The sequence below is a fragment of the Molossus molossus genome, unplaced genomic scaffold (assembly GCF_014108415.1).
Source record: "Molossus molossus isolate mMolMol1 unplaced genomic scaffold, mMolMol1.p scaffold_m16_p_13, whole genome shotgun sequence".
NCBI classification, from domain to species: domain Eukaryota; kingdom Metazoa; phylum Chordata; class Mammalia; order Chiroptera; family Molossidae; genus Molossus; species Molossus molossus.
This window is the reverse complement of record NW_023425348.1, coordinates 82,300,957-82,325,880: the sequence shown is the minus strand read 5'-3', so window position 1 is coordinate 82,325,880 and position 24,924 is coordinate 82,300,957. Positions and strand designations below refer to the sequence as shown.

Genomic DNA, 24,924 nt, shown 5'->3' with positions numbered 1-24,924 from the left:
ACATTTTTCTGCTTCCAAATAAAACAGTTCAAGAAAAAAGCATCAATGACTGCTAAACCATTAAGTAAAAGGTCAAGGAGGAACAGGATATTTACATGGTGCTAAATATTAGTCACTGATTACTAATAGTAAAGGGAGAAATATACCTTTATAGAGTTCTCTGGCTGCTACAAATAAAACCAAGTGATGATGTTTTGCCAAGTGATCACATAAGTTACCGAGTCTGACTAAATGGGACAGTCTGAGAACATGTGTCACCTGATGTACTGCACCAGAAGGTGCATAGGTAGCACCACCTATGAAGCATTCTCCCAAAACAACACTTAACCCAAATCTAATCAGTGCTTTAGACCTAACCTGTTTACAGGAAATAAGGGATAGAGCGGCAAGCTAAATGGCACTGTTAAAAAACTATTAGATAAAACTAGGATGTTAGACATTCTGCAAGTCAGCTATCCTGGGCTTTTTTAAAAGCTTGTGTTGTAACCTGGCTGGTGTGGCTCAGTGGATTGAGCGTTGCCCCATGGACTGAAAGGTTCAATTCCTGGTCAGTGCACGTACCCAGGTTGGGAGCTTGATCCCCAATAGGGGGCATGTAGGAGGCAGCTGATCAATGTTTTTCTCTCACATCGATGTTTCTATCTCTCTTCCCCTTCCTATTTTTCTAAAAAAATCAACGAAAACATTAAAAAACAAACAAACTTATGTTGTAAATAAAGAAACTGAAACAAAACCAACAAAAAAAACCTTAAGGCTATTCTAGAATGAAAGAGACTAAAGAGATATGGCATCCAAATTCTTTGCTTGACTCTGGATTTAATTCTGGATTTTTAAAAAAGCCAACTTAGTCCGGCCAGTGTGGCTCAGTGATTGAGCGTTGACCCATGCACCAAGAGGTCGTTGGTTCCATTCCCGGTCAGGACACATGCCCAGGTTGTGGGCCTGATAGGAGGCGGCCTGTGGATGTTCTCTCTCATCGATGTCTCTATCTTGCTCTTCTTATCCCTTCCTCTCTCTCTAAAATCAATAAAGGGAAGAAAAATGAAAAAGAAGTCAACTTATTAAAGACTTTTTTTGGACAGTTGGAGAAATTTGAAGACTGAATATTATATAATGGTTTGATAATGGTATTGTGATTATGAAGCTCAGTGTCCTTATTCCTAGGAGATGCATAGTGGGGTATATAAGGTTAGGGTTTTGATGCCTGCTGAAATGGTTCAGAAAAATATAAAAAAAACCACACATATATTGCCATATTTCTATCCATGGTGATAAAGCAAATTTGACAAAATATTAATAATTCTTGAGTCTAAGTGGTGAATAGTATATGTTTATTCTACTGTTTTAAAAACTCTCTAAAATCAATAAAGGAAAAATAAATAAATAAAAACTTTTCTGTATATTTGAAATTTTCATAATAGAATTAAGAAACGGTGCTGCAACAAGTAACATTTATATACATATTATTTTGAAATACCATTTTATTGGACTGCATATTTCACTGTATAGAGGAGCTACGATTCTAGAATTTTTACACATATATATATATATTTGCTGCTAGTTGACATTTTAGTAGAATTTTTGTTTATTTAGTGACAACTTTATGTCCCTAGGGGTTGTGGTGGGTTAGAAAAAGGAACTGAATTTTTTTCTCTCTCTCTTCCTCGATTCTCTACTCTGGAACTTTAATGGAGAAGAGAAAAAGAGAGTGAGAAAGGTACTTCAAAGTAGTCCTTGCTTTTAGGTAGGAGATAGAATGGAAGCTGCTACGTAAGAACCATACCTTAGGTTCTTAAAATCTGTTACCTGTCCTTTAGTTTGGGGCTGCCTAAGTGATAAGAAGGGGTGCCAGCAACTAAAGTAGCAGTGTGTCACAGAATGGGAGGGCTGATGTCGTGTTTTATTTTATATTTTTTGGGAGGGGAAAATAGAGAGAGAAACATTGATGTGAGAGAGACACATTGATTGGTTGCCTCCTGCACAACCCTCACTGGGACAGGGGATCAAACCTGCAACCCAGGTATGTGCCCTTAACTGGAAATCGAACCCGCGACCCTTTGGTTGGAGGGCCGACACTCTAACCGCTGAGCTAAACCAACCAGGGCTCGTGTTTTATTTTTGACAGGTTTCCAGACCTTTTTATTAGTCGCATAAGTTCTTCCTATCTGATAAAATAATAACAGAGTAACTGCTATAGAGAATAGTCTGTTCTTTACATAAAAGGCTGAGCTATGGAGGATATGAGAGCAACTTAAGGAAGAAATATTTTTGGAAGAAAAGTTCTGGGGAAAGGATCTTTTCTGAGAAAGTGTCATTAAATATGAAAAGAATACTTTCCTCTTTGAGCTAGAATCATATTTGCAATGAGAAGCTTCTCTGATTGCAGAATACCTGTTCTTTGATATTCATATTCATACCTTAGATTTCCATGAAGACAACTTACAAGGACCTGAATGGCCTCATTTTAGCTGCTTCATCGTGTGGAGCTATTGCTTGCTCCTTCTCTTCCTGTGCCTGGTGTGACAGTGGCTACTGAGCACCATGAAGGTTGTTCCCGAGAAGAATGCTGTGCGCATACTATGGGGGCGAGAACGGGGCACTCGGGCCTTCGGAGCTCAGCGGCTTCTGCAGGAGCTGGTGGAAGATAAAACCCGGTGGATGAAATGGGAGGGCAAGGTAAGAAAAACGGTTATTTTTTTTTTATCCTCACCCGAGGACATTTTTCCATTTTTTGTTCAGGTAGAGTGGGAGGGAGAGAGAGGAGGGGAGAGAGAGAGAGAAACATCGACGTGAAAGGGACACATCGAGTGGCTGCCACCCGCACAACCGACCAGGGCCGGGGACAAACTGCAACTGAGGTACATGCCCTTAGCGGGAACCGAGCCCGGGTCTCTCAGGACCGCAGGCCGACGCTCTAACCGCTGAGCCAAACCGGCCAGGGCGAAAAACGGTTATTTTTGACATAGAGTTTGTAGGAGTGACAGTAGAACGGAACCTTGGGTTGGGTTAATGACATAGCATTTGGGTATAATTTATTTTGTGTTCTAGGATAGATAGATATACTATATAACTTAGGGAAGTTTTTTTAAAAAATAAATTTGGAAGAATTTATGGGCTAGAAGTACCTTCTTTCTTAGAGTTATGCATTTTTCCTAAAGGTAATTTAGATTTGTTTTTCTCAATTTGTAGCTTAATCATTATGTCCAGTTTGCAAACTTACACTGTGAATACTAATCTAGACAGGTTCATGTACTTTTGAGGTAGAGTGGGCCCTAGTTTATAAATAATGTATTTTAACTTTTTTTGTGTGTTTGTTTCCCAGAGAGTAGAACTGCCGGATAGTCCACGCTCTACCTTCTTACTGGCCTTCAGCCCAGACAGGTACCTAGTACTTATCTATAACTTAAGACCTGTGATAACATTGCTTTCCATATATTTGGCCTAACTTTATCTTCAAAGTCAAATCCCTAAAGGCTCTGTGGAGCACTGTATGAACAGAGCTTTGACAGTATATCAGAAAGGGAAAGAAAGTAGATGAGAATAAGCAAAGGAAACTGTGAACATAGGGGTCAAAACTTGGAACGTTTTTCAATAACCAGCCTTTGCCTGTGTGATATAGACCACCAACAGTGTGATAGTTTTCCAGCTAGACAAAATATCCTCTGAAGGGGTATATGCCATTTAGGGACAGTGTGGAGAATTCATAAGCTTTTAAAGATCAGAATATTTCTGTTGTTTGTAATGCCCAAGGGGTATTTTTTTTCATTCTAGGATGGGACATAGTACCAATTTTCTATGTTGTCCAAAACTGATAGTTGTTACCCTGTCAGATGCTTTACATTGACTTTGTACTCTTTGGTTCCCTAGGACTCTCTTGGCCTCCACCCATGTGAACCATAATATCTATATTACGGAGGTGAAGACTGGCAAGTGTGTTCATTCTCTGATTGGACACCGCCGCACTCCATGGTGTGTCACTTTCCACCCCACCATCTCAGGCCTTATTGCTTCTGGCTGCCTGGATGGGGAGGTTAGGATTTGGGATTTACATGTAAGTATTTCCTTTTCTTTGGTATTCTAAATGCAGAGACTTGTTTATCATTGGGTTTCTAATTCTGGAGGAGAGACTAGCCAGGTTCTTAGGACTACACCCAAGTAAGTAGTAGTCATTGCCCACTTAAATGATAGAAAGCCTAGCCCATAGTCCTCCATTCTGTGATGAAGACCTTATTTAACTGTTTTCCCATCCTCCCATGCTCTAAGATGTGTTCAGGGTAGACTTTTGTTGTCTTATAACAAGGATTGTAGTATACTCTGATTATAATTATCAAAGCAATAGGCTCCTTGTCCTAGAGGCTTGTGGGTTGTATACCATGTTATGCACCAAGCTTGAGTTTTCCCAGGTTTCAGAAACAGAACAGTGCTGATGCTCATTGCTTGTGGCTTATAGAAGACTTGGAGAGCTGAGTTGACAGTAATATTTTTCCGATAAATTGGTGACACTGCTCAGTCACTGATTTTTTACATTGTTTTACAGAAGACATATTTAAAGTAGGCCCTGCTGTAGTCATTTTACCTTAAATAAGGACCTTCCTTGAAATTGACATCCCAGTTGGCTGGCAGTTTGTAACCTGAGAATATCTGGGATTGTTCATTCGTAGGGTGGCAGTGAAAGCTGGTTCACAGATAGCAACAATGCCATTGCCTCTCTGGCTTTCCACCCTACGGCTCAGCTCCTTCTGATTGCCACTGCCAATGAGATCCACTTCTGGGATTGGAGTCGACGGGAGCCCTTTGCTGTGGTAAAGACAGCTAGCGAGATGGAACGGGTCCGGTGAGTCCTTGCCCACCAGTGGTATCTGACATTAACATGGTAAAGAACATTTACACTTGGCTTTCACCTTGGGAGAAAGATTGTTATTCCTGCTCAGGGCAGGTTTTTATTGCTACAGCTCCTTCTCTCTTTTTAAAAAAAAAGATTTTGAAATTGAGTTTTAGAAAAAGAGGAAGGGAGAGGGAGAGAGAAAGAGAAAAACATTGATGTAAGAGAGAAACATCAGTCGGCTGCCTCCTGCACACCCTCTACCAGAAATCAAGTCTGCAACCCCAGCATGTGCCCTGACTGGGAATCAGACCGGCAACCTTTCAGTGCACTGGACAGAGCCCAACAAAATAAGCCACACCAGCTAGGGTGCTCCTCCTATCTTTTAAGCAGGTGGCCAATCTGTTGGAAAGCAATAATTTTGTTCATTTTAGCTGTTCATTATTGGCCTTATCTTTTGGTCTCTGAAGACGGGTCGTTAGAATCTTTTTTAGGTTCAAAACTATCTGGGTTTGGAATAGAGCCTTTTTTTTTTTGAGGAACCTGCAAGGTGTTCAGTTTGTGAGTAGCTTGATGGATAATTGCTCATTCCTAGTTATCTGTGTTTATCAAACTGCAAGAGGGAGATGTAAGTATGCATCAACTATGCCAGTTGCTATTTAGCCCTAAAGATCAAAACACGCATTGCCTGAATTAAAGCTGATGCATTGTTTTCCTTTGGTCCTCTTGGTATTAGAGTTGGATATAAACTAGTCTAGTCTTGCTTATAGATTCAGCTATGTTACTTGATGTTGAGACAGACTGTTCTTTGTCACCAGAACTCCTGCCTCCTGCCAGTGTAGCTGCCATATGAAGGAAGAACTGAACTTGTGGCAGAGTATGGGAATGTTCTATGCTTTACTGTTATGATGAGCTCCTAGATATGAGAAAATGTGTGCTTAATGTAGCTGCTTCCTGGAATGGAAGCCTAGGTATTTTTTGAAATTATTTTTTTGATACAGATTCCCTTATTTTGGCAAATATGAGGAGATAAGAAGTATTGAGCTTTATTATTTTAATCTCTTTGAAAGTTTTGAACGTCTAGGGTGAAGTGGGTACCTAGGTAATCTGACATGACCAGTAATGATTGCTACAAATTTGAACATGTTTCCTCTTCTCGGTTAACATAATCTCTCTTTGTGAATGTTTCTGTCTCTTCTGTTTTCAGTCTGGTGAGATTTGATCCTCTTGGACACTATTTACTCACAGCAATTGTTAACCCTTCTAATCAGCAGGTAAGTGAGTCAGCAGTTCCAACTCCATCTAAACTGTGGCTTATTTTCTAAACTAGTGCTCTAATTCTTATATTAGACTTTAATTTTAAATGCCAAAGTGTTTCCAGTCAAGATTCAAAACTAGCTTCAGACTGTATTCAAAGCTACAGCCATAATCATGACAGGGGAGTCAATTCTGAAACCCGAGTGATCACCTCATTGGAAGTAACCAGGCAGTGTTGAATAGATTGTCATTCATGTGCCTCTGGCTGGTTAACATTTTGCTTCCCCCCACTGTCTCTGTGTTATGGAAATCCCTTTTGTAAGAGAATTGGTTTGCCAACTGTACTCATTCAGAAATGTTGCTAATTGGGAGTGAATAACTTAATACCATATGATGATTTCTGAATCTGAAGCCAGTTCTCAGTGCTTCAGAAGTAGAGTTGTTGCCTATGAAGGTTTTCCTAGGATGATTGTCAGCGGCTTTTCTTGATTTACCTGGAGGTTCTACCTAACTGCCTTGCTCTGCCTCCGCCCTACCTTGGTCCATATTGCAGGGTGATGATGAACCAGAGATCCCCATAGATGGAACAGAATTATCCCACTACCGTCAGCGTGCCCTCCTGCAATCACAGCCAGTTCGCCGGACGCCTCTCCTCCACAATTTCCTGCACATGCTGTCCTCTCGCTCCTCTGGCATCCAGGTGGGAGAGCAAAGCACAGTGCAAGATTCTGCTACCCCCTCACCCCCACCGCCTCCCCCTCAGCCCTCCACGGAGCGCCCCAGGACTTCCGCTTACATCAGGCTCCGACAGCGGGTCAGTTACCCCACAGCTGAGTGCTGCCAGCACCTTGGGATCCTGTGCCTTTGCAGCCGCTGCTCTGGCACTCGAGTTCCTTCCCTCTTGCCACACCAGGACAGTGTTCCCCCTGCTTCTGCCAGGGCTACTACCCCTTCCTTTTCTTTTGTACAGACCGAGCCCTTCCATCCCCCGGAGCAGGCCTCGTCAACGCAGCAGGACCAGGGCCTCCTGAACCGGCCGTCTGCCTTCAGTACAGTCCAGAGCAGCACTGCCGGCAACACGCTCCGCAACCTCAGTCTGGGTCCCACCCGTCGCTCTTTGGGAGGCCCTTTGTCTAGCCACCCTTCTAGGTATCACCGAGAAATAGCTCCTGGACTGACAGGATCTGAGTGGACCCGGACAGTGCTCAGTCTGAACTCACGCTCTGAGGCGGAATCCATGCCCCCGCCCAGGACCAGTGCCTCTTCGGTGAGTTTGCTGTCTGTGCTGAGGCAGCAGGAAGGTGGCTCTCAAGCATCTGTTTACACTTCAGCCACAGAAGGGAGGGGTTTTCCAGCTTCAGGGTTGGCAACTGAGTCAGATGGAGGGAATGGTTCCAATCAAAACAACTCGGGCAGCATTCGCCATGAGCTTCCATGTGACCTGAGACGCTTCTTTTTGGAGTATGACCGGCTTCAGGAGCTGGACCAAAGCCTGAATGGGGAAGCCCCCCAGACCCAACAGGCCCAGGAAATGCTCAACAATAACATTGAATCCGAGAGGCCAGGCCCCTCCCACCAGCCTACCCCACATAGCAGTGAGAACAACTCCAACCTGTCCCGTGGTCACCTGAATCACTGCCGTGCTTGCCACAATCTCCTGACCTTCAACAATGATACCTTGCGCTGGGAAAGAACCACATCTAATTACTCCTCTGGCGAGGCCAGCTCCTCCTGGCAGGTCTCCAGTACCTTTGAGGGCATGCCATCGAGTGGCAGCCAGTTGCCACCTCTTGAGCGGACTGAGGGCCAAACGCCCAGCTCCAGCAGGCTGGAGTTGAGCAGCTCTGCTAGTCCACAGGAGGAGAGGACTGTGGGGGTGGCCTTCAACCAGGAGACAGGGCACTGGGAAAGAATTTACACCCAGCCCAGCAGAACTGGAACTGTATCACAGGAGGCCTTACATCAGGATATGCCTGAGGAAAGCTCTGAGGAAGATTCACTCAGGAGGTAAGCAGGTGCTTTCTGTCCTTTCTTACATCCCTTACTTTTCTCCTTATATCTCTTCCTTCAGTCCTACAGATGTTGTGGCTGGATCTGGAGTGTCTGAGACCCATGCATTTGGTTCAGCTCTCTCTAGCTTCCATTACATCTTCTTGGAAAATCTTGTTCTGGTGGCAGAAAGAAGGTAGAGCTTAGCAATAGGAGTGAGTTGGCTCTGCTAGCTCCTTTTCTGGTTAAGCTTATGTGACCTTTAGCCTTAAAGGAGAGTGCAGATTAGGTTCGAGAGGCACGAGGAGTGGAGGAGGAATAGAACCATTGATGTCCTCTGCCTGGCTTTTTGACCTTCTTGAAGGATTGTATGTTCAGGACTAGTTACTGTGAAATAAAAAAATGTCCCAGTATGTCTAGAAATTAGTAATAAAAGAGAACCCTGCTTGGGATAGCTAGTGTGTTGGCCCTTCTTGTGTTGCTTTTTGTTCACCTCTTAAATCGTATCTTTTGGAGCAATGCAGCTTGAAAGAGAAAAGAAAACTTATATATATGTATATGTATGTGTATATATATATATATGATCATATTTTTTTAGATAAATATTTTTGGACATTAAGTTTGTTGCTTAGTTAAGATTTTTTGAGTAGATCTTCCAGATGTACATTCACCTCGGGGTGAGGAAGAATAATTCATAGAAGGAAGGCCTCTCCATACTCAGATTGGCATCCCAGGCAACTCTTCATGGAAGAAACAGAGTGGGTGTAGTCGATCGCCCACCACATGTTCCATGTATGGCTGTGTGTACATCTATCTTGATTTATTAGGGACTTTTTTCTGTAATTCTGTAAAGGTCAAATCTAATGTAATCACCAACTCCCAGAATATGCCTGTTGGATCCAAGCAGCATATTGCTCTGCGTTATATCCTGTGTTGAAGCAACTGAAATTTCTCTAACATAAGCTTCTAACAAGGGAGGGGATATGGATTGTGCACATAATGTACTTGTTATTTTGGGAGGATGCTTTAGAGAATTACCCAGTTAATAAGTATTTGTTGAATGGTTACAGTTGTTCCAGAACTGTGCTAGGCGTTGTAGAGAACACAAAAGAAGCAAATACCTGGTCTTTGCCTATTGGGAGTATACAGTGTTATTGTAAAGGCAAGCCTTATTTACATGAAATTATGTAAAAAATGTAGGAGACTGAATGCTTCATTGTATGTTGCCGAGATTAAATGTAGTATAATTTCAGAAAAAGGGACGTATCAAAGAAAGCTTGACAAAATCATGTCTTGAAGGATGGGTAGGATTTAGAGAGAGAAAGAACTTTGTATTTTAGGGAAACAGTACATACTAGGGGAGGAAAGGCATGCTGTATGCAAGGTAGTAGATGGTTCCTAAGGGGAACAGAGGGAAATTTGGTTGAATATAAAAGATAAAATAATAGAGGTTGTTTTTATGCCCATGTGATTTAGGCCAGTTCTGGATTAAAATATTTTGCCTTATATCTAGAGCATGGAATTCTGTTCTAACTCTTTGTCAAGAGAGGTGAGAGGGTAACAAGCACAGTGGCCAACATACAGAAGACATTCAAAAGTCTATTAAAGGTAGCCATAAAGGGACTGTCTTCATTTACTGCTCTAAAAGCCTATCAGTACCTGTTTCCATAGCAACAGTGGGTTTCTGCTCAGCCTTTGTCCATCCTCTTCCAGCAGGACCTCTTCATTGTTCTGAGAAATACCTGCGTGGGTTAAAGTAAACTCTACTCTTTGATAATAGAGATTCAATTACTGAGAGCCTACTATGTGTTAGGTACTGTGTTCTTGGCTTTGCATTAATTAATTAATTAATTAAATTTTTTTTTGTTAACCTCACCTGAGGATATTTTCTCATTGATTTTTAGATAGAGTGGAAGGGAGGGAGGGAGAGGGAGAGAGGAAGAAAGAAACATTGATATGAGGGAGACACATCAATTGGTTGGCCCTGCGTGGCCCCAACTGGGGCCAGGGATCGAACCTGCAACCCAGCTACATGCCCTTGACCAGGAATCAAACCCGAGACCCTTTGGTTTACAGGCTTACGCTATAACCAAACTGGTCAGGGCTGCATTAATTATTTCTAATTTTCACAACAATGCTATACAAGGAAGATATTAAATTTCCCATCTTGTAGTTGAAAAAAGTGAGGCTTAGGGAAGTTGAGTGTCTTGTTAAAGGTCCCATATAGTAAGTAGGTCACTGAGTAAGGATTTGAACTCTGGTTTGATGACTAAAGATTTTTCCAAGCTGCCCTCCATGGTATATTCCTAATGGAATAACTTCATTTTTATTATTTATTTATTTATTTTGGTTAATCCTCACCCAAAGATATTTTTCCATTGATTTTTAGATAGGGGGGGTGGGGAGAGACAGTAATATGTGAGAGAGAGAGAGACACTGATTGGTTGCCTCTGTCACAACCCTGAGCGGTCTGGGTATTGAACCTGCAACCCAGGTATGTGCCCTTGACTGGGAATCAAACCTGTGACACTTTGGTCCACAGGCTGACACTCACCACTAAGCAAAACCAGCCAGGGCAGGAACAACCTCATTTTTAGGTGAACCCTTTTTATTTACCTTTCTTTTAACTTTTTATTATGGGAATCTTCAAACATACAAAAAGGAAGAGAAAGGTATAGTAAATGTGATTTCAAAACTTATCAATACTTGGCTAGCCTTCTTTTGTTTTTGTGCCCTATCCAATATGCCCACCTAGATGTTATATAATTTTGTCTGAAGACACTCCATTATGTTTCTCTTGAGAAATGCTGTCCAATAAAACTTTCTACCACGATGAAATGTTCTGTATCTAGGCTGACCAGGACAGTAGGTAGTGAGCATTTGAACTGTGGCTGTTACCTGAGAAACTACATTTAAATTAAAAAATTTAAATTTAAATGTAAATAGCCACATGTGACTAAAATGTTAATGATTACTTCTTAATAAAGAAGGCCACTTAATCAAACAACAAGTGTTGGCGAGGGTGTGGAGAAAAGGGGACTCTAGTGCACTGCTGGTGGGAATGCAGACTGGTGTAGCCACTATGGAAAACAATATGGTGTTACCTCAAAAAATTAAAAATTGAACTTCCATTTGACCCAGTGATCCCACTTCTAGGAATATACCCTAAGAAGCCTGAAACACCAATCAGAAAGAATATATGTACCCCCATGTTTGTAGCAGCACTATTTACAATAGCTAAGATCTGGAAACAGCCCCAATGTCCATCAGTAGATGAGTGGATAAAAAAGCTGTGGTACATATACACAATGGAGTACTACGCAGCTATAAGAAAGAAAGATCTCTTATCCTTTGAGACTGCATGGAGGGACCTGGAAAGTACCATCCTAAGCAAAACAAGCCAAACAGAGAAAGACAGGTTTCATATGATCTCACTTATTTGTGGAATATAATGAACATAACAGTCTGAGGAATGGGGTTGTCCCAGAGACACGGAAGTGGGGTACAGACTGACAATTCCCTAAAGAGGGGGGGTGGTGGGGGAGAGATAAACCACAGAACTTATATGCATGTATGCATGAACAGTGGACATGGACAACAAACTGGGGAAAGGGCAGGGAGGGAGAGGGAGGGGGGAATCAGTGGGGGGAAAAGGAGAAACATCTGTAACAAAATTAATTAATAAAAAAAAAGAAGAAGGCCACTTAAAATCTAGAAACTGCCCTGGTGGGGTGGCTCAGTTTGTTGGAGTGTCACCAAAATGGTTGCAGGTTCAATTCCCTATCAGGGCACTTACCTAGGTTGTTGGTTTGCTCTCCAATGGGGCACAGTGCAGGAGGCAACTGATTGATGTTTCTCTCTCTAAAATCAATAAAAATACATCCTTGGGAAGATTAAAAAAAAAAAAATCCAGAACTACAAAGGATCTACTAAAATTTTTTGTGGAGAAAAATGTTTGTGATTTAAAGTTCTAGCATTTAAAAATGTGTATTGTAGAAAATGAAGTCCCTTGTCATCTTGTAAACAATTTTACATATATGCTTTTTACATTTTAAAATATACAAATAATACATGCTTATCATTGTAAAATTGTATATAATACAGTAGTTACATGATTTATGGTGTCACTTTTAGATGAGCTAGGCTGAAGTATACCATGAGGGCTGATATTCCACTCGAAAATGAGGTATATTTTAAAATATTCTAACTGCACACCCTTTAAAGAAGGACCACTACTTCCTCATAAATTGAGTGGCTACATTTTAGTGTAAACCACTAACACACAGAGGTGCTAATTGGCATCTACTGCATCTAAAGGGGCCTACATTCTCTGATGATCTGAGTCCAATACAAGCCCTTTTCTTGGATTTCCCCAGCAGGTGTCAGTGTTGGGCTGCTGCTGCCACTAGTCTGGAATGGTAGGGAAGAAAAGTTGTTCTTACTCTTGTTGTACCGTCTACTTGAAGGGAGAGGGTTTATTCTTTGGCGTTGTAGTGGGGGAGAGACTAAAGAGGCATGGTTTGATCCTTGGTGCTTCTGATAGAATTAATAGTATTGCTAATAATGAGAATATTAAGCACTAGTGTATATTTAGTGTAGGTATATGTTTTTGAATAGTAATATCAAGTACAATTTGTCTCTTTTTGCTTGTGGGCAGTTGAGGGAGAGCTTTCTTTTTTTTTAAATGCTCATCTGAGGACATTCCATTTTTCGTTCAGATAGAGTGGGAGGGGGAGAGAGGAAGAGAAACATCGACGTGAAACGGACACATCGAGTGGTTGCCACCCGCATGACCCAACCAGGGCTGAAGACAAACTGCAACCGAGGTACGTGCCCTTAGTGGGAACCATACCCGGGTCTCTCTGGACCGCAGACCGACACTCTAACCATTGAGCCAAACCGGCCAGGGCGAGAGAGAGCTTTCTGTGTAGCCTGACTCCAACTTACAACTTATAATTTGGGTGACAGGCCCTTTGCTTCATCACAAGAAACCTTTTATTAGGGTCAGATAGACCAAGATGTAGTAGAAAATGAAGGTATTGCCTCTCCTTGAAGCAGGAGGCCCTGTGGCCTCGAAAGGCTGTTATTAGGAAAATGAGAAAACTATTTAAATGGCATCTTAAAACTAGAGAAAGCCTAGAACTTAAAAGTGCAGCCTTTTTATAAGTTTTATTTTCTAATTTTTTTTTATCCTCACCCGAGGACATTTTTGCATGTATCTTCAGATAGAGCTGAGGGAGAAGGGGTGGAAGAGAGAGAGAAACATCGATGTGGGAGAAACACATCGAGTGGTCGCCACCCACGCGACCCCAACTGAGGTTTGCCGGGGACAAACCGCAGGCGAGGCATGCGCCCTTAGCAGGAACCGAGCCCTGGACTCTCTGGTCTGCAGGTGACGCTCCATAACCACTGAGCCAAACTGGCCAGGGTGTGCAGCCTCTTTTTGTATAGATGAGAAAACTTAAATGCAGAGACAGGAAATGTCTTTAATTTTTTTTTTTCTTTATTGATTTTAGAGAGAAAGGAAGGGAGAGGGAGAGATAGAAACATCGATGAGAGAACATTGATTGGCTGCCTCCTGCATGCCCTCCACTGGGGATTGGGTTTACAATCTGGGCATATGCCCTGACCAAGAGTTGAACCAGGGACCTCTTGGTGTGTGGGCTGACGCTCAACCACTGAGCCACACCAACCGGGCATCAGGAAATGACTTTACATAGGTGCTTATAGCAAAGGTGGGATTCAAATCCCTGGGTCCTAAAGATGCTACTCTTTTCTCCACTTCCTTTGAAATTAGTGCTTTCATACAGCAGTTTTCACCATCAAAACTTCAGTTGCTCTTATAGGTCCTTAACTGTGTGGTTCTTCAGTCAAGTCTCACTGTAAGAAATTGGAAGTCTTACAGGTCATTTGTAACTATTATCTCTGGGTGGAAATGTCACCAACACAATTGTTTCTAGGGACATGGGAGAAAACACTGTTTTAGTTATTTGTCCATAGAACTGCGTAATTATACCTTCTAAATCTAAAGTGATCCTAGTTAGGGAAGTTCACTGTTAAAATCCCAACAGTGGGCCCTGGCCGGTTTGGCTCAGCGGTTAGAGCGTCGGCCTGCGGTCCGGAGAGACCCGGGTTCGGATCCTGCTAAGGGCATGTACTTCGGTTGCAGTTAGTCCCTGGCCCTGGTTGGTCGTGCGGGTGGCAGCCACTCGATGTGTCCCTTCACGTCGATGTTTCTCTCTCTCTCTCTCTTCCTCTCTCTCCCTCCCACTCTATCTGTACAAAAAATGGAAAAAAAAAAATATATATATATATATATATATATTAAAAAATCCCAACAGTGGGAGATCAAAATTGGGTTAAATCTTCCCCAAATAAATTTTCTCTGCTCTTTTTAAAAGAAACAACAAACTTATCTTTATTGTTGAATGTATTAGATGTGTTTCCCCTATTGACCCCCTCCTCCCCGCTCTTGCCCTCCTCCTGCCTTCCCCACACTGTTGTATGTTCATTGGTTATGCATATATGCATATAAGTTCTTTGGTTTATCTCTTCCCACTCCCCCTCCCTCCTTCCCTTTGAGGTTCTTCAGTCTAACAACCAATATGTACTTCTTAATCTCTTCACCTTTTTCGCCCATCCCTCCAACCCCCGTCCCATCTGGCAACCATTAAAAAATTCTCCTTATCTATGAGTTTGTTTCTGTTTTACATGTTCATTTTGTTTGTAGATTCAATTGTTGATAGATGTGTATTTATTGCCATTTTATTGTTCATATATATATATATATTTTTTTTAATCCTCACCTGAGGACTTTTTTGGGAGGGAGAGAGGGAGAAAGAAAGAGAGAAACATCAATGTGAGAGAGACACATTGACTGGTTGCCACCCACATGACCCCAACTTGGGCTGGGGACAAACCGCAACCGAGGTACCGTGCCCTTAGCGGGAACCAAACCCGAGTCTCTCTGGTCTGTGGGCCAACGCTCTAACCACTGAGCCAAACCGGCCAGGGCTTATTGTTCATATTTTTTATCTTCTTTTTCTTCAAGAAGACCCTTTAACATTTTATATAATACTGATTTGGTGATGATGAACTCCTTTAGTTTTTTTTCTTGTCTGGGAAACTATGTCCATCAATTCTAAATCACAGCTTTGCAGGATAGAGTAATCTTGGTTGCAGGTCTTTGCTTTTCATTACTTTGTATATTTCTTGCCACTCCCTTCTGGCCTGCAAAGTTTCTTTTGAGAAATCAGCTGACAGTCTTATGGGAGTACCCTTGTAGGTAACTGACTGCTTTTCTCTTGCTGCTTTTCAGATTCCCTCTTTGTATTTAACGTTTGGCATTTTTATTGTGATGTGTCTTGGTGTGGGTGTTTTTGGGTTCGCCTTGTTTGGGACTCTGTGCTTCCTGGACTTGTATGTCTGTAAGTTAGGGAATATTTTAGTCATTAGTTTTTCAAATAAGTTTTCAATTTCTCACTCCCTCTCTCCTTCTGGTACCCCCATGATGCGAATGTTGGTAGCTTGAAGTTGTCCCAGGGGCCCTTACACTATCCTTATTTTTTTGGATTATCTTTTTTTCCTGTTCTGATTGGGTGTTTTTTGCTTCCTTATATTCCAAATTGATGGTTTGCTTCTTGGCTTCACCTACTCTACTATTGATTACCTGTAAATTATTCTTTATTTTAGTTAGTGCATCCTTCATTTCTGACATTGCATCCTTCATTTCCAATTGATTCTTTTTTTTTTTTTTTAATCCTCAACCGAGGACATTTTTCCATTTTTTGTACAGATAGAGTGGGAGGGAGAGAGAGGAAGGGAGAGAGAGCGAGAAACATCGACGTGAAGGGACACATCGAGTGACTGCCACCCGCACGACCAACCAGGGCCGGGGACAAACTGCAACCGAAGTACGTGCCCTTAGCGGGAACCGAACCCGGGTCTCTCCGGACTGCAGGCTGACGCTCTAACCGCTGAGCCAAACTGGCCAGGGCTCCAATTGATTCTTTTTTATGATCTTGAGGTCCTCACTAAGTTCATTGAGCATCTTTATAACCAGCATTTTGAATGCTTCATCTGTTAGATTGTTTATCTCTGTTTTGTTCAGTTCTTTTCCTGGAGTTTTGTTCTGTTCTTTTATTTGGGACATGTTTCTTTGTCTCCTCATTTTGGCTGCCTCCCTGTGTTTGTTTCTATGTATTAGGTAGAGTTGCTGTGACTCCTAGGCATCGTAGGGTGGCCTATTATAGTAGTGTCCTGTAGGATCCAGTGGCACAGACTCCCTGATCACCCGTGCCCTCGAGGTGCACTCCTTGTGTGGACTGTACACTCTTCTGTTGTAATTGAGTCTTGATTGCTGTTGGCACATCAGTGGGAGGGATTTATTCAGGCTGATTAGCTTCAAAGACTGGATGTGCCCACTGACCACTGACCTCTGACTACCTTGAAGGATCAGCAGGGGCCCACCACACACTTAGTTCACTCCTTAAGTGTGTTGCTTGTGAAGGTGGTTGGGTGGTGGTGCTTCAACATGGTCTGAAACTGTGCACTGGGTGTGCTGCCTGTGTTCTACCTGGGGCATAAGCTACAAAGCGATCTATAGATGGCTGCTTCTTGTGCTGGGCTTGGAGGTACCCAGGCAAAGCCAAGTTGTGAACCAAGGCTGGCTGCTTCTAGTGCCAGGCCTAGGGCCACTTAGGGAGAGGAATGGGGCTTACTGAGGCCAGAAACCATTTATTTGAGAAAATTTAGGAAAATCTGAAGCAAGGGCCAAGACAGGCTAATCCTATGGTAAAGCCACTGGAAACAGCTTGGGTGGGCCTGAAAGTTGGGTGGGGCAGGGCCTCAGGGAATCACCAGGGCAGGGCAAACAGTGTGTGAGCCAGGTTGCTGGAGTCCCAGATATGGTGGCCATCTGCCTGCTCTGTGGTGGAAGGGCTCACCAAAGAAACAATGGCCTCAGCCAGCACGTCTGTTTGTCTGGGAGAAAGCTATCTCCCCAGCTCTCACCCAAATGCCAAACAACTCAATTCTTCCCTGTATGTCTTTGGTGCCTTTCATGCTGCCTCCCCAACGCTGGAGCCTGGAGGGTGTGAGTCCGAATGTGGGGCCCTTTAAGAGGAGCTGCCTGGGGCTCCAGCAGCCTCAGTCTCCCTCAACCTCAATTCCCACTGGTTTTTACAGTCAGAAGTATGGGGACTTCTCTTCCTGGCACTGGAACCCTGAGCTGGGGGGCCTGGTGTGGGACGGGCACCCCTTATTCCTGAGAGAGGACCTTCACAACCTATGTATCCCTCCTGATTTTTATCCACCACACATGGGTGTGGGACCAGCCTGTCCACGCCTCCACCCCTTCTACCAGTCTCAGTGTGGCTTCTTTCATTTCGTAGTTGTGGGACTTCTGTTCAGCTCGATTTCAGGTGGTTTGGAATGATGGTTGTTCTGTAGTTTGGTAGTAATTTTGATGTGGTTGTGAGAGGAGGCAAGTACTACGTTTACCTACACCGCCATCTTGACTAGTGTTTTTTCTTCACTCTTTACCTAGATAGGTAACAAGGCCTTAGGTCTGAAGTATTTAGTAAGACTGTGTGTATTCTGAGAACTGATGATGTCTTTTGATCTTTCCCTTTCCCTTATGATGAAGATTAGGGAGGACATTGATGGTTATAGCATAAAATTTGGCCTAAGACATTGAAGGTTAGAGTTGGAAACCTTCATTAGATTTCTAAGGGTTTTTTTAGACTTTTGTGAGGAAATTGCTTTGGAGTTTGGAGCAATCTGAAGCCAACTAACTTGTTTGATCCTTCAGCTCTTGTCACGTGGGGATTCTCCAGGGAGCTTTTAGCAGAAACATCATTGATAGAAATAAATAGATATGTCTGCAGGGCTAGTTGTATGTTCACAGAGGGAGAAGGTGACCTAGAAATTAAGAAGGTACCTGTTTTCTCAGCTTGATTATAATACAGAGAAGGGTCCAACCTGAGTAGTTTTTCTGTGCCACTGACCTAACTGATATAAAGGGTTTGTATTTTAAATTTTCTCCTAGTTCCTTTAGATATGGGGAGTATACACAAAATCTAGCACAGCTGTCACCTTTCTTTTGGGAAACTTTCCCCAACTGCTCCAAATAATCACTTTCTCTTCTTTGTTGCTTCTGCACTAGATAAGGATACTTCCTTGTAATATTGCACCCATAACAGAAAAGTATTTGTTTCCCTTTCTGACAGTGAGCTCTCTGAAGGCAGTGATTATCTCTATATCTCTATTGTACCTGGCATATAGTAGGTGCTCAATAAATGGTCGTTGAACAGGACAAATAGGATTGAAATTATATCTCCCATGATCCAGTATGCAGAGTAAATCCCTTTTGTCTTTTTATATTATATCCTTCAGTCTTAATAGAGAGTCGTTGGCTCAATAACTACTTGTTGAATAAATAAAGTGGCATTACCTAGAGTGCTTGGAAAACATCTTCTATAACTTGAGCTCAGGTGACTTAGAACTTACTCCTCTGTCTCACTGCTGTGCCATGTTTCTAATTTGTGTATTGGTTGTTTTGAAGCCTGTAAGAAGCCTTTATGCACTTGGTCAGCTGTCCTTCATGTTGACTCCCACTGACGGATGACTCATCCTGCATATTCCTTGAGTGCACTGGATTCATATACAGCTTCCTTTTTGAGTCTGTTTTGTTTGTCTTTGGCTTGATCTTTCAGTGATACTAATATGTCTTCCAGTTAGTGCTGTTGTTTTGCTTTTCTTGTTAAAGATAAGGCAGTCTCAGTGCTGGTATACTTGGTTTTGATAGTCTTGATAAAGTCCAAATTAGATTTGAATAAACTAAATTAAGTGTGAAGTTTCTGTTTCCCGTTGGTGCTTTGTTTCTTGTCGTTTCTATGGAAATCTTTCATTGAATTTACATAAAAGTAGGGTGTTTTAGGGTTGAGAAAGTGGGTGTTCATATTTTTTTGTTTTGGGGTCCATCCCTTAGAATAAGGGGTCCATCCCTTAGAATAAATTTTTTTTTTAGTTTTGAGATGATTTTAGGTTTTTTTTTTGGTCTGGGCTGGGGGCAGAATCCTTATGTTATTAGAGAGTTGCTTTTCCTCTAATTATGCCCCTAAAAATTGGAATTACTGTCTTTGATATTTTTTTAATCCTGACCTGAGGGCATTTTTTCCATTTTTTGTTCAGAAAGAGTGGGAGGGAGTGAGGAAGAGAGAGATAGAGGGAGAGAGAGAAACATCAATGTAAAGGGAACACATCGAGTAGTTGCCACCCGCACGACCCAACCAGGACTGGGGACAAACTGCAACCGAGGTATGTGCCCTTAGCGGGAACTGAACCCAGGTCTCTCTGGACCGCAGAAGAAGGGTAGCCCCTCTCATGAGCGTGGCTCTTACATTCCTAGGAACTGGGCTGGTGAAAAAATTACTCTGATTGATCAGTTTGGTTATTCATTCAGTTAACAAATATTTACTAAGCACCTACTATGTACCAGATATGATTTAAACACCAACAATAAATCTCTCATTCTAATAGGAGAAAGATAAAAAAATATCTAGGCTGCCTAGTGGTGATAAATTCTATGGAGAAAAATATTTTAAAATGTAGGGGGTGTTGCAGTAGAAGTTTGCAGTATTAAAAAGGGTCACCAGAGGACATCTTGATAAGGTAACACTGGAATAGAGACTTCAAGTAAGCAAGGGTGTAAACTCTATAGATACTAGGGGTAAGGGCATTCTAGGCAGAATGAAGAGCAAATGCCAAATCCCTGAGATGCTTGGCTGGAGCACAGCAAAGGATGGAGTGATAGAGATGAAGTGAGAGATGTAATGGGGACCAGATTATTCAGGGCCTTCTAAGCCATTTAAGGGATTTTACTTCTTATTCTGAGTGATTTGGGGAACCATCAGAAGTGGAGCAGCATGATCTAATATTTTTACAGGATCACTATGGCTGCTGATTGAGAATAGAATGAAGAGGCTCTGCTAAATAGGGTAAATTAGGGTTAGGCCAACATCACACTTTATGTTTTTTCCACACTTTTTAGATTGATTTGTGTCTTGAGACTGTGATGAAAACCAGAAGGCGAGAGTCAGTGATTGTGTCAGAGTTAAATAGGCCTCAAATGTGTGGATGAAGAGTTGCTAAAGAAATGAAATAAAACCTCTTAGTAGGCATGTTATCTGCCACACCCCTTCCCCAACCATGATGGCATGTTATTGAAACTGCAGAAGGAAGAGGCTGGAAAATTTAGAGTGAGCAAGGGGTTAGAAATGGAAATTTTAAGGTGCCTTTTTTTTAACTTACAAAACTAACATAAAGTCAAGAATCCAAACATTAAAGAAACGTGTGATATATAAAGTGAATGTCCTCCACAGTGTCAACCACTGTTAACAGTTTGCGTTAACTCCAGAAACCAGAATTTTTTTCTATGCAAATAAAAACAAATTTTTCTTTATTTGTAAAAATGGGATCATACTGAATTTTCTATAATTTATTTACACATTTTACTTAATATATCTGGACATTTTTCCATGTGATCTATATAGATCTGTTACATTTTTTTAACCAAGGCATAGTATTCCAACAATTGGATGCACCATAATTAATTGAACGTGTTTCCTGTTGGTAGAATCTAGATTGTTTCAGTTTTTTGCTTTCTCAAACAATGCTGCAGCATCTTTGTGTACTTGTGCAGGTGTTTCTAGAGAGGATGAATTAAAAAATTTTTTATATGTTTTTATTGGTATTTAGATAGAAAGGAAGGGAGAGAGAGAGAGAGACATATTAATGAGAGAAACATCAGTTGGCTGCCTGTTGCATGCCCCCTACTGGGGATCTAAGCCCACAGCCCGGGCATGTGCCCTGACAGGGAATCTAACCGGTCTCTTGGTGCATGGGATGATGTTCAATCACTGAGCCACATTGATGGGCAAGAGGATGAATTTTTAGAGGTACAGTTGCTGGGGCTAAAGATTATGAACATTGTTAATGATAAATTAAAGTTAATTGCATAGTATTCATTATTTCTAATTTAAGATGTGTAAAATGACGTTTTTTATTTCCTGTTTATTTTAGTGAACATAATTTTATAGGTATTCATAATTTCATAGATTGGGATTTTCTTTTTCTTCTCTCATAAAATTTTAAGATTCTCTGTAGTAAATTCTACTAGCACTGAGTTTTTCTGGAATGTGTTCTTCAAGATTGAGAAGGACTTCTGTTTGATTAATTCTGACTATCTGCCACCTGGAGGTGTTCATGTACTTTTCTTAACAGCTTTGGTTCCATCTATGACATTCTCTGCTTACTGACTTTGGGCCACATAGTCTTCTGGGTCTTGTTAAGTGATTAGGGGAATCCAGGTATCTCTTGCCCCATGATAAGGCAGTAATATTTAGATATTTACTTGTCTTCAGGGGTAGTTAGAAAACCCATTTCTCTCTTTGGCATTATGAGGCTAAGGATAGGGTGGAAGAGAGAGATACCATTGTGGTTAACTTTTTTCACCTTTACGGCTCACCTACCCAACTTGAGCCTTTTTGAATTTTGTGTAATCCCCAGTTATATCCTCTCTATCAAGAGTTGGAAATTTTTTTCTGTGAAGGACAATATAGTAAATACTGTAGGCTATATATAGTCTCGGTTGCAACTGCTGAACTTTTGCCATTGTAGCGTGAAAGCAGCCATAGACAATATGTAAGTGAATGAGTATGGCTGTATTCCAATAAAACTTTATTTATGGACACATGCTATTTTCACATGTCATTAAATAGTCTACTTTTGATGTTTTTTAGCTATTTTAAAATATAAAAACCATTCTTAGCTCGTGGGCTGTGCAAAAACAGGCAGCCGGCCAGATTTGGCTGACAGGCAGTGGTTTACCAGTCTCTGCTTTATGTGAACGTGATTTGGAAGAGTCAGGTGCTATAGTAATAGAAGGCATTATGATAATGAGGGTCCAGAAGAGCTGGGTAGGGGGCTCCTGTCCCTCTACTTTGGACCTTATGTCCTAAGTATTGGCTCTTTAAGATTATTTTGATAGTTAAGAGCAGGCATAAGTGCATAAAGAGTTCCTTGTTTTCTATGCTATCTGCCCTGAGGCAAGGTTTTCCAGCCTTGCTCTGTATGTGTCTTGGGAATTGTTTACAAGTTGGGGAGGATGTGTGCCTCCAGGTCCTCCAAAGCAGTATGCTTGACAGGCAGCCCTTCCTCTACTACAGGTCAAATTAACGCCTGTTAAGCTGATGTAAATCATTCCCCATCATCCTTTTCTCTAAGGATGATGTAGAGCAGGCTGTGTGCTTTGTATACACACTGAGAACTTGAAAAGATGTAATCGCTCTGTCAGCTCAATGTTGGAGTGCTACAGGGACTACAGTGGGACCTACATGTGTGCTGCAAATACATTGGGAGCAATTTGCCATATACTCATTCTTCCCTCTTCAGATTGCCCTCTCTATTGTACTTATTCAGAGTAGTGCTCTAAAGGGGTGTGTTGGAGGTTTTGCTAAGACAATAATACCAGGTGTGTGGAATTTTGTTTGCATAATATATTTTGCTTATTGTAATTGGTCCCAGCCCCTTAGTGCTGTGCAGGTAGCTTCTCTTTATCCTCTTGGATTTCTTATATATTTATGGGTAGAGGGAGAACCCAGTCTTGGAAGCACTCCTGAAAATGTGTTCATATGCACAAATTTGACTTTAGTGTGTGGGCCTGTTACATTAGCCAAGAGATTGCAAAATAACCTCAGGTTGGTATGTTTGTTTGGTCCTCATAATATTTCTAAAAATTTCCGTTTTTTCCCATATATATACAGATTTCTGGATTCTATTGAAAAAAATTGAAAGGATCTGGCTTGCACTCCCACATGATAACAATCAGTAGGAGTTGAGTAGTTGTTACCCCTTTACTCAAGGCATGGACTTTCTTTGTGCCTTAGTCTGCGCTGGGCTGACTTTACACGTTATGTTTTCCTACTTAATTCCAATTTTGTGTTGGTTATCATTCCATTAGTTCAAGCAAAATGTATTGATTGATGGTTATGTGTAGGCAAGTACCTCCTAAGTCCCTTATCATTTGGTTCCACCAGGGGGAGACACTGGATATTGCAGTACCCTCTCCTGTACCCACTGCATCCTGCCTAATTCATCCACAAGGGGCTCCCCTGATGCTGCTGGAGGCTGACATGCTGACAACCCCCTTACCTGAGAAGCTGCCTGACTTTTAATAGCAACAATTAATAAACTCCTCCTCTGTTTCCAAAGAGGGAAAGTTGGAGGTGCCAAGCTTTTTACTGGCTGGGGCACACTTTACTGAGCAGATCTCTATTATGTCAGGATATGCAGTATGAAAGCAACCTTCCTTTAATGATGGACTGTGTAAAATAAAATCTTGGAGAAGACTGCTTGCACCTCTCCCTGTGAGCAGAGTGCCTTGGACAGAGGAGTGGGTTCCAGTGAAAAAGCTACTTGATTTGGGTGTCACCTACCAGAAAATTAAAAACCAAGTTGGAGCAGGAGTAGGAAATTGTAATAATAAAGGAATCAAAGGCTGAAAGTATGGCCTTGTCATAGAAAGAGAACTGCAGCTTGTTAACATTGTGCCCTTTTCCTTTGCTGCATTAGAGGGTATGCGTGTCCATGTTTTTTGTCTCTTAATTTTTTCTTCCCCTACACATACATTTCTCAGTTTTCCTCTATCTCTCTGCTGTGTCCTTGGATCGCTTTACCTCAGCAAAATGGCTTTTATCTTTTCCTTTCTTTGTTCTCAAGGCGATTGTAACCCATTTTGATTTTTCTTTTGCCTCCATTTTTAATTTTAAGGAATAATATTCTAAAACAAAACCATTAATAAAATCATAGGTCTATCCCAAGATTCCTTAATATCTTTTGTAATATTTCACTCAGAAGGTAGAAAACCACAGAGTCCTTCCCTAAGCGCAGATGTAAATGAAAAGTAATATTGCATTACTACACTGTATAGAATATAGACTGTAAAGACAAGGAAACTTAATTATTTCATTTTTCACCCCCCCCCCCCCCCCCCAGATCACTTTGTTGAAGAACTGCTCACTTAACCTCCTAGGAGCTATCTTGTTGAGATCTGCCACTGTGATCTACAAGTGATGAATCTTTTCCAGTTAGCATAATGCATGTGATGCTTCCTACATCTATCTTCGGGGTAGTTGAAAGGACAAGCCCTCAGTATCACACGTCTATTAGAGAAATTGTGCGCATAATTATTTTTCTGTCAAGATCCTGCAACTTAACAATTTTTAAATAGCTAAAGTATAATTGAGGTCACATAGGCACCATACCTGGAACAACACACAAACATACTCTGTTCACAGATGTTCAGCTTTATAGCAACAGCATCCTGCGACAGTCAGTGGCACAGTCACATTTTTAAAAATCAAGACAAGTAAACACAACAGGGTTTTTGTACAATGGCAGAAAATTCTGTTCTTGGTAGTAGACAGGAAATAATTGGCTAAAGAAATAGGTTCATGGAAAAGCATAATCTAGAATCATAGGATACTTGAAAAAGTCATACAAATCCTAACAGAGTCTAATACTTTACATTGGTAATATTTTTAAAATATTTTTTTCTTTATTGATTTTAGAAGGAGAGGGAGAGAGAGATAAAAACATTGATGAGAGAGGCCGCCTTCTGGACGCCTCCACTGGGGATTGAGCCCTCAACCAGGGCATGTGCCCTGACTGGGAATAGAACCGGTAACCTCTTGGTGCATAGGTTGACTGTCAACCACTGAGCCACACCAGTTGGGCTACATTGGTAGTTTTTTATATAACAGTTTAACAAACAAACAAACAAAAACCTTCCAAAA

General features: G+C 41.6%; 1 protein-coding gene across 21 annotated transcripts in view; it reads left to right on the top strand.

The window, feature by feature from the left end:
- AMBRA1 (autophagy and beclin 1 regulator 1) overlaps positions 1-24,924 on the top strand; it is a 197,095-nt gene that overhangs the window by 33,272 nt on the left and 138,899 nt on the right. For 16 of the 21 annotated variants that reach the window (XM_036259703.1, XM_036259699.1, XM_036259706.1 and 13 more), the window contains 6 exons: positions 2,423-2,676; positions 3,323-3,381; positions 3,868-4,051; positions 4,662-4,834; positions 6,030-6,096; positions 6,633-8,086. In XM_036259703.1, the coding sequence (XP_036115596.1) occupies positions 2,542-2,676; positions 3,323-3,381; positions 3,868-4,051; positions 4,662-4,834; positions 6,030-6,096; positions 6,633-8,086 (2,072 nt within the window). In that variant the 5' untranslated portion in view covers positions 2,423-2,541. Of the gene's footprint in view, positions 1-2,422; positions 2,677-3,322; positions 3,382-3,867; positions 4,052-4,661; positions 4,835-6,029; positions 6,097-6,632; positions 8,087-24,924 lie in introns of those variants that run through there. The other 5 variants (XM_036259710.1, XM_036259709.1, XM_036259711.1 and 2 more) reach the window with 4 other exon arrangements.